This window comes from Boleophthalmus pectinirostris, unplaced genomic scaffold (assembly GCF_026225935.1).
Source record: "Boleophthalmus pectinirostris isolate CB_2022bp ecotype Guang Dong unplaced genomic scaffold, ASM2622593v1 HiC_scaffold_3, whole genome shotgun sequence".
Taxonomy (NCBI): Eukaryota; Metazoa; Chordata; class Actinopteri; order Gobiiformes; family Gobiidae; genus Boleophthalmus; species Boleophthalmus pectinirostris.
This window is the reverse complement of record NW_026571299.1, coordinates 37,095,479-37,107,487: the sequence shown is the minus strand read 5'-3', so window position 1 is coordinate 37,107,487 and position 12,009 is coordinate 37,095,479. Positions and strand designations below refer to the sequence as shown.

At 37.4% G+C, this 12,009-nt stretch overlaps 1 protein-coding gene across 1 annotated transcript; it reads right to left on the bottom strand.

Annotated features, from left to right (window-relative positions):
- Positions 1-3,426: 3,426 nt before the first annotated feature.
- On the bottom strand, positions 3,427-11,203 carry igfn1.3 (immunoglobulin like and fibronectin type III domain containing 1, tandem duplicate 3). Its single transcript, XM_055160354.1, has 23 exons — positions 11,152-11,203; positions 10,940-11,062; positions 10,731-10,867; positions 10,553-10,652; positions 10,423-10,464; positions 10,301-10,343; positions 10,036-10,219; positions 9,843-9,956; positions 9,554-9,716; positions 9,150-9,422; positions 8,404-8,970; positions 8,198-8,322; positions 7,975-8,116; positions 7,587-7,880; positions 7,221-7,517; positions 6,662-6,841; positions 6,431-6,559; positions 5,599-5,907; positions 5,080-5,165; positions 4,795-4,987; positions 4,430-4,726; positions 3,769-4,095; positions 3,427-3,503 (listed from the first exon to the last, which is right to left on the bottom strand). The coding sequence occupies exons 1-23, from the start codon at positions 11,201-11,203 to the stop codon at positions 3,499-3,501; spliced, it is 4,182 nt and encodes a 1,393-aa protein (XP_055016329.1). The 3' UTR covers positions 3,427-3,498.
- Between the last annotated feature and the right edge of the window lie 806 nt (positions 11,204-12,009).

Here is a 12,009-nt window from a genome sequence, read left to right as displayed (position 1 = left end):
TGTTTGATCTAATATTTTTGTAACATCCTTGGAAAGAGATTAACGCAAAGCTAAAAAAAAAAAAAAAAAAAAGGAAAGAAAAGAAAAGAAAAGAAAAACAATTATTTAATTTCTACATTAATTTGAATTTTCCTATCAATAGCACTTTGCCTCTAAATTGAAGCCACTTGTTGGTGTGTTAACTTGTTAGAAACTGAATGATGGATCTGATGAAATCCATAGTCAAGTAACAGCAACATGATCAACTTATCAACTTCTCCAACAGTTTGCCACATCTTCAGGATTGGACTTGATTTCAGTGCATTGGCCGTATAGTGACAAAGCTTCAAATCCTTAACACCTAGATGCAGATGATGGGCTTACCTTGATCTGTGCCTGCTGCCGTTGGTGCCTCTCCTCAGTCTCCAGCAGTCTGTGTGTGCTACCTCTCTCGTCAACAACCTATGAAGTCCTCAGAGGAATGCCAGTGACTGTGACAGGCTCAAGACACCATTCGACTGGTGCCTGCTTTTTTGTTTTTGGGCATAAATCAAAAGTGTTAAGTGGGAGGAGGGGGACCCTGAAGTGCTCAACATGTACAGTGGACCTTTTTTGTATTTTTGCTGCTCAATACACTTAAATTTCCCTCTGGGGGAAAACAAACAAAAAAAAAAGTTACTATGATTGACTGATTTGCTTCCTCAGAGATATGGCTGCCATCAAAATTAGTCATTATAACAACATTTATAAAATTTGTAAATAAATGAGTAAAATGTAAGTTTTTTTAATGTTAATGAGTATTAACTTTCATTACATCAATATATATATATATTTTTAGCTTTTTCTACAGTATTACAACTTTTCACTATTGTGTTCATGTGTGTGTTTGTGCATTTTAGCCCAATGAACTTATGCTGATTGGCAGACTTCTTGGTGCTTCTTGTTGACAGTCCATATGGGATCCTCAAAGAGCTTTTCACATGTTAAGAAGCTGTTATAAGTTCTGTTCATGGCGGCCCAAAAATACATGTGTTTATTGGGTGTTTTAACAGGAATAGAATGTGCAAACATTATCCACCTAAACAACTGTTATCACCAAGGTCCTTTGAAAAACAAAGAACTTTGCACAGTTAAGTTTTTCTCAGATATTCAATCAAAAGTTTGTTCTGTTTGAATTGCTTAATTTGGTCATGGACCTCAGTATTGTGTAATTTCTGTCTATATAGGTTTATATAATCTATTCACAATTGAACTCTGTATTTTTTATATTGACTGTACCTGAAACTAATTTAAATGTAAATTATCCAAATGGATTGTCAGTGTAATTTGGTAAATGGTTAGTTTAATCGCTATACCTGGAAATAGCCACATGCATATTATACATATCTGCAGGTAACAGATTGTGCAGCCATGGCAATTTAATATCAGCTATTTATCTTACTGTACCGTAGAATTGTATGCCCCCCAACAATTTTCCTGAACCTCATGCCACCCCCCTCTTCCCCAGCTCACCCACAATTAATTTAAGATTTGTGACTGTAAGCAGGAAAAATAAACTAACATGCAAATTAGTCATTATAATTTAATGTGGGGAAAAAGCAGAATGTAGTTTTCCATAAATTAAAAAAAGAAATATGGTTGTTGAGGTACATGCTAAAACTAAATCCAATGCTTTTGTGGTTCAGGCATCAGCTGGCAGAGCAGGGGCACTTGTGCATGTTATCCAAGACACATTTGACCACCTGAAAATTACCAGTCATGCTTTGCACCCTCGTATCACCTCCCGGAAGTTTCTAAAGTCTGATTTGCGGTTGCTTTTCGTTCGTTCTAAGGCACACAGCCATCATCAACAAATGTGCAGTGGGCACTCAGAGCACGGAGACAGTGTGACTATTTCACGCTGGGTAATAAAAGGTAATGTATGGTACAGGAGCTGAGCTGTGCTCAGGAATGAGCTCATGTGAAGGGCTCATGTGAGAGGCATGATGTTCTCTGAAGAATCTACTCTCAGGGGTCACTTCTGTTGAGAGCAGGCTATACCGTCATGCCCAGTAATGAGTAGATGAGTTAAAAAATAATATGAAATATAAAAAGTAGCATTAATGTTTAAGGTTAAGGTACACAAATCTGGACCTCACCGCCAACAAATATGGATATAGATGGCAGCATGCCATCTGTAAAGTTTTGATTGTTTGGTTGTTTTCCACATTAATCTAAGGCTGTATCTGACTTTCATTCTTTGTAGTTTAGGAAAACAACTTTTACTGCAAACATTTAACAAAAATTTTCAAGATGACTACCTTAGAAACTCTCCATAAAAGTAATCACTTAGTAAATTAAACAACTTATTACTTTCACTTTCCAATATCCTTAATACTATTTGACAGATGGCTGTGCAGTATTCACTGCATTGGCATGTGTGTCTGAGGACTATGCATACTATGTAATGCATGCACATAATGACTAAGGTGCATGACTAAGTGCACATGCTCTTAGTCATGTACCTGTTTTAACCTTCCTCATGAGCAGTCAGTGAGACATGTGAACCCATGTTGGGTTTGCTCATCGGAAGTTGTGAATGTAAAGAAGCATAATAGATAGTTCAGTAAATGCCTGGGTCTGGTCTGGGTATGGCATAAACTCAACACTTTTCTTAAAAGCTGGATGTTACTATTTAAAGTTCAGTTTTACTGAAGGCTTTATATGCCTGTAACTGTCATTGTAATCACACAAATCCAGTTGTATTGATTACTGTCTCATCATGTCTGCACCCTACTTTTAATGAGGGCTCAGAGTGATTCAGACTATTTTTAGACATGCTTCATTTGAGCCCAGTCACATTTCAGAATTTAACATTGTTTATACAATGACTTTTTCGCCACAGGCACAATGCAGCCGCACACAGTACAAAACAGAGCTACCAACTGATTCAAATAATATATTGTAACTTGAAAGGCTGATTTAGAAGAAACAGCAAAGTGACTGGCCCTATACTTTGATAACAAATTTGGCTTTGTCCTTGACATGATTCTGTGTCTTATATTTAAGAGTTGGACATTTGATTGATGGATATATGCTAACCTCTGTTTCCTATTCCACCACAGATTTCCCATACTCTCTGCCTCATTATACACTAAATTGTTATATAGTTATTGTATTAAGAAATAAGACAAATTGGTCAATTATTATTTCATTTTAAGTTTTTTTTATTTCTCTTCGTGACCAAATCTCTTTTTATGGCACCTAATATTATATGCATGCAGTGAGTTAGAACCACGACATTGACAAGACACTGAATAAATGACAAAAACTATTTTAGTTACATATATAATCTTTAAAGGCAAGGTTTATTCTCCTTTGTCAAAGTGCTTTTGTCTGTTCTTGACTATAGAGTTCTATGCTTTCTGGACATATTTATAATAATCAATATGAAACAATTCAAACAACCTACAATACGCATTTGAATCATATTACATTTTATTTGGGCACATGCAGCAATTCAACAATTCCTGGATCTTCTCAGTCTGAAAAACAAAATAAAATAATCAAAACATGAAAAAAATAAATAAATAAATAAATAAAATAGGTGCTTCTTAAAGGTGCACTCTGTAACTTTTCTGGTGGGCGGTCCAGAACCTTCTTGTACGCATGGAGATTTGTTTGCTTTGCCTGGAATGTTTCACAGTATGGCATTAAACTTAACTATCTGTCCCATATTATATTACTTACTTGGCAGATCATCCACCAGAAAAAAGTCACATAGAGAATGCACTTTTTACTTCTATTTACCGTCTACCACAAGTTTAGCTGAGCACTCCACTCTGCCCAAGTTGTTTTCTGCAATGACAGTATAGTCGCCACTGTCTTTTGAGCTGACTTTGAGGATGACCATGGAGCAGACCCCGCATGTGTTGGTGATGTAGTAGTTGGTGTTGGTGTTGAGGCTGACGTTGTTCCGGTACCAGGTCACATGGGGTTTGGGGTTTCCTGTCACTGCGCAGCTAATGTAGCACTCATAGCTCTCTGGACTGTGGTGTGTTTTCAGAGGAACACTGAACTGTGGAGGAGCCTCGAAACAGCAGTCCTTAGACTCCTCGTAGTTTAACGAGAAGATTTCTGAAAGGATGATTCAAAAGAAAACATAACCAAATTAATGTTTTTGAGGTGTAACATTGGATTTGTAGACCTACAATTCATAGTATGCACAACCACATTAACTTAGAGACAGTACTATTTGTCTAATTACCCCTGGGTGTCCCTTTATTCAAATCCCTTAATTCTTCAGGATTCAGGATGTGGGATAACACACTTGATTAGTAATGTTCTTGTGTATTTAACCTTACTCTATATTAATGGCATCTAATCTTAGGCCAGTGTATATTACGAAGAAACAATTATATTAAAATATTTGTCTCTTCTTCTCTTTAATCATGCTTGTTATGTAGCATACCCTTCTTTCTCTTGACCTCCCAGACAGGTGACTCGCTGGGTTTGGACTCTCCCATGTCATTCTTGGCATATATCCTGAAATAATACTCTCTTCCTGGCATGATATTGATGACTGTGAATTTGTTATTGAAGAGATGATCAGCCACGATTTGCCATGTACGCTTCACAGAATCCCTCTTAGTGATCATGTAATGTAGACGGTCGTCCTTCTTCTCATCTGGAGATGCAGCCCAGGAGATGGTCACTGTTCCTGAAACATTCTCCTCCAGCTCCACTGGGCCTGGAGGCTTCGGTTCATCTGCACAGTATAATCAGTATGTTAGATATGAAAATTTGGGAGTGATATTTCAAATAAAGGGACTGTACCAGTTACTCTTATCTCCACACTGGTGGTTTCTTGGCCCACCAGGTTTTTCAGTATAAGGGTGTAAATGCCGGTGTCGTGGCGTTCAGCAGAGGCGATGATTAACTGTGACGATGTATCAGAATTGCTCACGGTCACATTTTTGCCCACAGGAAGGCTGTCTTTAAGCCAAGTGATTCTTGGTAATGGAGAGGCCTGAAAACCAGAACATGAAAAAAGAAAGTTTCTAGTCTGATATAACCTTGTTAAGTTCAGTGAATGTAGATGTTAAAAAGTTTCGTTCAAACCACAAAATTGTAGTTGACTCGCACGGAATTTCCTGCTTTCATGACCATAAAATTCTTGATTTTTCTGTCTGTAAGCTGAGGTCTCACTGTTGAAGGACAGATACATTTTAGACTTGGTGCAAATTATTGCAAATTAATGTTGCTTTTGTAAACAAAAAATAGTGACCACTATTGTATTCCCACATAATGTAGTCCTAATATTACTATAGGTGTATGATTTTTGATACCATAAACTGTAAACCAGTTGAGAATGTTAATTGTCCTGTTTTTGCTTCATTTTTTGGAAAAACAAGAGAGAAGTGATTTACCGGTAATAGAAGCTAAAACTATGAGGCATCAAACGTGCGCCTGAAATGTACCCCCCCCTTTTTTTTTATTGTTGCACTTTTTTTTTAAGCTTCTCAAAAATGAATACCCCTGTTTTGCCCATCTCACACATGTAACATTTATTTCTCTATTTACCTATTGGTAGTTGTAGTATTATAACTGATCTATTGCTTATCGACCAGTATTACTTACCAGGTGGTGGCATTGCAATGATGTAGTTGTCCAGCTCCTGAGCTTCTCCATCTCCACCTTCATTAGTGGCCACTACTCTGACCCAGTACATGGCCATGGACTTTAGGCCCATGATGGTGTAGGAGGTCACGATGATAGCACTGGAGTTACAACGGCTCCACTCTGGGTTTTCTGCCGGTCTCAGCTCCACAAAGTAGCCTTTAGCTTCATCCTGGACACCTTCATCCTCTATGGGTTTAGTCCATCCCAGAGAAAGAGTAGTGTATGTGGAGTCTGTCACCTTCAGGTCAATGACTTTTCCTGGAGGCTCTGGAAAGTAATGAATGTAAAGACCAAACACTGAGATTAGAAAAAAGAACTGAAACTTTCTTATTTACTTTCTGCGTATGCTCTGAATTATCTTACTAAACCATTCACCTCCCAGTCTACAGAGTTAAAATATTCATAATGTGTAACAAATTTAATTGGCTGAATAATTAATCAAACTGAAACCAAATTTTTCAAGCATAGAAATTATTGGCCTGGTTATTTTATTTATTAGTTTTTTTGGGTATATCAACATGGTCTACAGTCAATCTTGTTGCTTTAAAAGCATGTTTTGGAAGCAGAGTTCATAGTTTGGACAGGTAAATTGGATAGCTTTGTGTGTTAGGTGGTACTAGATGTGTAATTAAAAGGATGGCCTTGTTTTTATTCATGTTGTTTTTTTTGTTGTTGTTGTTGTTGTTTTTTAATAAGAAACCATAAAACTGAATGAAAATCAAGATAGACTAGTATGAGATTTTATAATTTTTAATATTTTTTGTTTAATAATAAACTTATTATTACTTACTTTTAGGGTCTCTTGCAAATACGAATTCTGAAGGTGTGCTTGGCTCCCCGGCTCCAGAAATGTTCACAGCAGACACACGGAACTCATACTCAAAGCCCTCCACAACGTCCTTCACACCATAATTCTTTTCTGTTGAAATGAAGTATAAGAGAACATAAAAAACATTATTAATTTATGTAAAATCTAAAATGTATGAAAAAGCTAAATATAAACAAAAATAAACACATTAACCTCTGATGAGCTGATTGGGAGGGTTGACTTGATCCCACCGGTTACTTCCATTCCTGCGTTTCTCCACATTATATCCCAAAATGTCAGTGCCTCCCGTATTAGAAGGTGCATTCCAAGCAAGATTGATACAGTCTTTAAAAGCACTGACAATCTTTGGTGTAGAAGGAGCTCCAGGGTATGCTACATTGGATTATATAACCAAGATAATAGTTCAATGAATAATGATTTGGCATAAGACTGCAACAGTTAATCAGAATGACAAGTATTTAATTGTATTTTGATAGCTGAAATTGTTAACTGAACTATACAGATTCTGAAAGACATGCCTAAAGACCTTTGTATATCAAAGACAGCATCATTACCAACTCAAATGGTCAAAAAATGATATATAATTTATGATTTTCAATTATAGAAATACATATCTAAAAACATTTCCTTTCTGGAAACATTCATTCACCATATTTCTTTGATTAGAAATTTGATTAGAAATGTATATAAAAAAATAAATGTACAATAGAAATAATCACTTAGGTGTAGCTTAGGAGTGACCTTAACTCACCTTTTGTCCCGGCCTGAATGTCATCTGTCTCTATCATTTCACTTACACCCTGGTCAGTCTCTGCTCTAATGTGGTAGCAGTACTTTCTACCATGATCAACATCCATATCTTTGTATTTAGGTTCTGGGCCGATCTTTCCTAACTTTTTCCAGCTATTTCTGCCAATCTGCTGTCGTTCAAGGATGTAATCAGTGATGGGAGATCCACCATTATCTTTGGGAGGCCTCCATTTGAACTCAATGAGAGTGGAGGAACTTTCGATGATATCCACTGGTCCCATGGGTGGCGTAGGCTTATCTGTAATAACCATAGAGTAAGATAACGTGCACCTATGGTCTATAGAACAGGCTTTGTGAAAAAACTTACCCAATACAAGCAGATTGGTGGTTGCTTCAGTAACTCCACATTCATTTTTAATCTTAACTTTAATTTCTCCAGAGATTTTGCGATTACACTTTGTTAAAACAAGGCGTGTGTGTGTGCTAGACTTTTCAATTTTAGTGTGTGAGTCTTCAATCAGCTCCTCTCCTTCATTGAACCACTGGATTTTTAAGGGCTCTCGGCCGACAAAGGAGACTTCAAAAGATGCCCCTTTCCCAGTTTTGATTACCACAGGTTTTTTGTATTCCTCAAGTTCTTCAGGGTTGAATCTGGGTGGATCTGTTTATAGGAGATGTACAGAGATGCATAGTGATTGTTTAAAATGAATTTTTAAAATTTGAATATTTAGATAAATATTTGGAAAAGTGTGCACCTTCAACTTTGAGCAAAGCTTCAGTTTTGCGTCCATCAGCTTCATATTTGAACTTTCCAGCGTCTTCCTCTTTGCAATTTTTCACAATAAGCTTACGATAAGTTCCATCTTTAACTATACATAGATTATCTGTGGAAGTAATCTTAAAAGCAGAAGTTCATAATGGTTCATAATGGTTCAAGATGTAGCGATGACAAACATAAAATTCTATATATGCTATTACCTCTATGCCTTCTTTGTACCAGACCCCATCACAGTCCTCAGTATTGAGTCTGCACACTAGCTCAGCGTCAGTCCCAATGATTGCAGTTACATCTGACAAACCACATGTGAAATATACTCCAACCTCTGAAAGATAAAGAACATTATTTTTTCATAGTATCAAAAGAATTGTGACTATGACTTTCCGTATTGTCTCATGTTTCTCACCAACAACTGTATCAGGCACCAGTGGACCAGCCCTCTTCTTCTTCCTCTTGCCTTTAACCGGTGCTTCCTCTTCAGCCTCTGCAGTCTCGCCCTCAGGACCATCACCCTCATTTGTTTTAGTTTTTGGTTTAGGTTCCTCTCCTTCCTCTAATTCTTCTTCTTCCTCTGATTCCTCATCTTCTTCCTCCTCCTCACCTGTGGGCTCAGCTCCCTCCTTTGCTTCAACTTTTTTCTTTGCCTTCTTCTCTTTACCCTCTCCTGCTGCAGCTTTAGCGTCAGCTTTAGCTTTAGCCTTAGCTTGAGCCTTTTTAGCCTTAGCTTCAGCTAAAGCCTTAGCCTTAGCTTCAGCCTCAGCTTTAGCTTTGGCCTCAGCTTCAGCCTGTGCGATGGCAGCTGCAGCGGCAGCAGCTTCAGCCTCAGCTTTAACTTTAGCTATCAATACTTCTCTCTCTGCTTGAACCTTTGCATTCTGCTCCTGTGCGATCCTCAGAAGGTCGGCTCCGCCACCTCCAGCACGAGTATTTTTGCGAGCTTTTTTCTTTCCACGATTATTTGGATCTGGATCCACTATTAAAGGAATAAATAATATTCATGTAATGTTAGATAGATAGACAGACAGATAGAGCAGCACTAAACAGCACTCAATTCTAACTATCTTAAATTGCAGATGACAACACACATATCGATTAGAAAATTATTTTATTTCAAGCTTTTTTATATTCTTGATGATATAATAATTCAAATACCTTCAACTATGAGCCAGGCATTGCAGGATTTGACCCCCACTGAAGCGACGTAAATTCCCTTGTCCAGGGCGAAACAGTCTTTAACCAACAGTGAATGGATTAGCATGTCCTCGGACACCATGATGTCAAACTTCTCCCCTTGCTCCAGGGGTTTGTTGTTCCCCATCCAGGTGATTTTTGACATGGGCTGAGAAAGAACACACTCAAATATGGCATCTTCTCTTTCTTCTGCATGGACATCTTGAATCTTCACCAGGAACTCTACACCTGGAACTGTACAGAACACACAGCTGGATGTGTAACATTTGTAATGAGAAAATGTTATATTCCAGAGTGCTAAAGTGCATGCAAAAATGTAACCACCTAAATCTAGGTTCAGATCAGTATTTATTCTGTTAACCTACGTTTCAAGTCAGTGGAGAACACCTTGATTCCATCCACTTCCACCTGATACAAGCCTGCATCTTCAGGGTTCACTCCGTTAATACTGAATACAAACTTCTTTCCCACTTGTTTTAGCCCGTGTTTGATCTCAGTGTCTGCATCAAAAGGCACCATGACACCATCCTGTGTATCAAACCAATTATTCATGAAATTATTCAAACAAAAATAAAAAATAAAATATATATACAAGATTTTAATAACAATTAAAATAATGAAAATTGTTCAAAGCATTACGTATGACTTGTATACCTTGTACAAGAAGATTTTGCTGGTCGGGTCTTTCAGTGACATTTCAAGTTCAAACTCTGCATTGCCATCATCTCTCAGTTCGACTGGCTTTAGGTTGCAGAGTCTCTCAACCACCTGTAATGAATCAAAGTGTGTTTGTTCATATGTGTACTGAAGATGAAATAGATGATTATTATTGAATATATTTCAGTACCCGCTCCTGCTCTTTCTGCCGCTCCTCTTTCTTTTCGTTGAGTTTCTTCAGCATACCTCTAAAATCAGTCACACCGTACTGGGCACAAATCTTCTCATAGTCCTTCTTATCCGCACTCATCAACAGTTCCCAGAATTTTTCATCAATCTCTGGTTTTGGCTCCTCTTTTGGCTCTAGTTCCACACTTTAATAATGAGGAAAATAAATGGTGAAAATTATATATACCCACAACCATTTTGTGGTTCCAAAGTGTTTTTTTCCTTACTTTCTCAAGCCCTTTTTGAAGTCATCAGGCAACTCCCGAATGGCTATGACAGAAGCAGAGATATAGCATTCATCTACTGGTAACTGTCAATAACTGCAATGCATAGTATTGAGTTGATGTACCTGTCCTTGATGCTTGGAGTGCTTTATTTTTCTTATAACCCACTGTAGTTAGGAGATAAATGACATAATCATATTATAATGTATCACATAATATATCACATATAGATTATTACAGAATTAGGAATTGTACCTTCAATGACATTGAGAGTAGCTGTGACCACAGCAGTTCCATATTCATTTCTGGCGAAGCACTTGTAGGTATCGGCCTGGTCTGATGTTAAAGCTGGCAACTACAGTACAATAGGAACATGTTCTTTTTATTTTAATTTTACGTAGCCTGGATTTATGGTGAGGCCAAATAATCAAACCTGTAGTTGGTGTTCACCGGTGCTTTTGTCAAAGGCAATTACGTAATTCTCTTCATCAATCTCTCCATTATTTCTTGCCCAAGTCACAGTTGGAGTGGGGTTTCCAGTAATAATCGCCCTAAAAATAGCCTGTTTGCCTAAAAAGGACATTCACTTTTCTACTGTTTGAGAAGAGCACATGAGTTTGTTGGGAGAGTGTGGAGAGTTACCTTCCTGCAGAGTCAGAGCAATGGGTTTCCGGGTAAAGTCTGGGGTGCTCATTCCCTCAGGGAGCGTCTCCACAAACTGTGTGATCATCACTCCAGGCACTCGAGACTTCTTCTTAATCCTCACTGTCAGCATCAACACATGCAGTTACACCACCAGTAAGATTAAATATTACAGCATAACAATTTAAATGTTTTCCACAATGTTCCCTTACCCTGGCCTGGAGCCGTAGGCTCCTCCTCCTTGGTTTTACGTATTTTAAACATCTTTGGTGGAACACCACTGTCTCTGTTAATGAAAAATAAAGTTGTGAAGTAATATTATAATAAATTTATTTTATAAACATATTTAACATATTTTCATTGTATTCAGTTGACTGGTAATAATAAAACTTGGGCTCAGAGTTGAGGTTTTGAACTTTGAACTATTCTGGAATGAAACTGTCCCAAATACGTCAGAGCCATTTTTTAAATTCCAGCCTAATTTTTCAGATGGGGCGGTCACATACCTGAAGTGACTTTAGTACTGTACTGCAGTCACTGTGTAAAGACTAGCTGGTTAAATCACTACCCTATGAATGTGAAAAGTGACTTATTTGTGTCCCACTTTTCCACCCCAACTTTAGGGAATGAGCTGAAGCTCTTCAGGTTACATGCCTCACACTTCACAGCCTGTATGGGGGAGTGGGTTTCACTTGGCACCTGTTGACACGGTGTCTGCTTAATTCTATTCAGCTCTTAAAGCTTTTACAAGGACTAAAGTGATGTTGGCAACATTCTTCATGTTATCATAGTGACATGAAATGAAATGCACATTTTAATATTTGTATGAAGTATTTCTTCTGAAATTAATGATCTTGTAATTTTTATGTATATATATTTTAAAAAAACACAACACAATTTTTGTGTTAATAGCATACATCTTTTTATGAGGCCTGATCCATTTTTGCTTTATTGTCTCATCAGAGAAAAAAAAAACCCTCAAGAAAACCCTCAAGGATAATCCTGGCTAGACATCTAAATTATTATTAATCAAGCAAAATTATTCTGATTAAGTACATTGTTGAAGGAGC

Coding starts and splice junctions, on each gene's coding strand:
- igfn1.3 (XM_055160354.1), bottom strand. CDS start 11,203: ATGTTTAAAATACGTAAAACCAAGGAGGAGGAGCCTACGGCTCCAGGC. Junction 10,220..10,300: donor TTCAAAAAGGGCTTGAGAAA/GTAAGGAAAAAA, acceptor TCATTATTAAAG/TGTGGAACTAGAGCCAAAAG. Junction 4,988..5,079: donor GAGTCAACTACAATTTTGTG/GTTTGAACGAAA, acceptor TCTGGTTTTCAG/GCCTCTCCATTACCAAGAAT.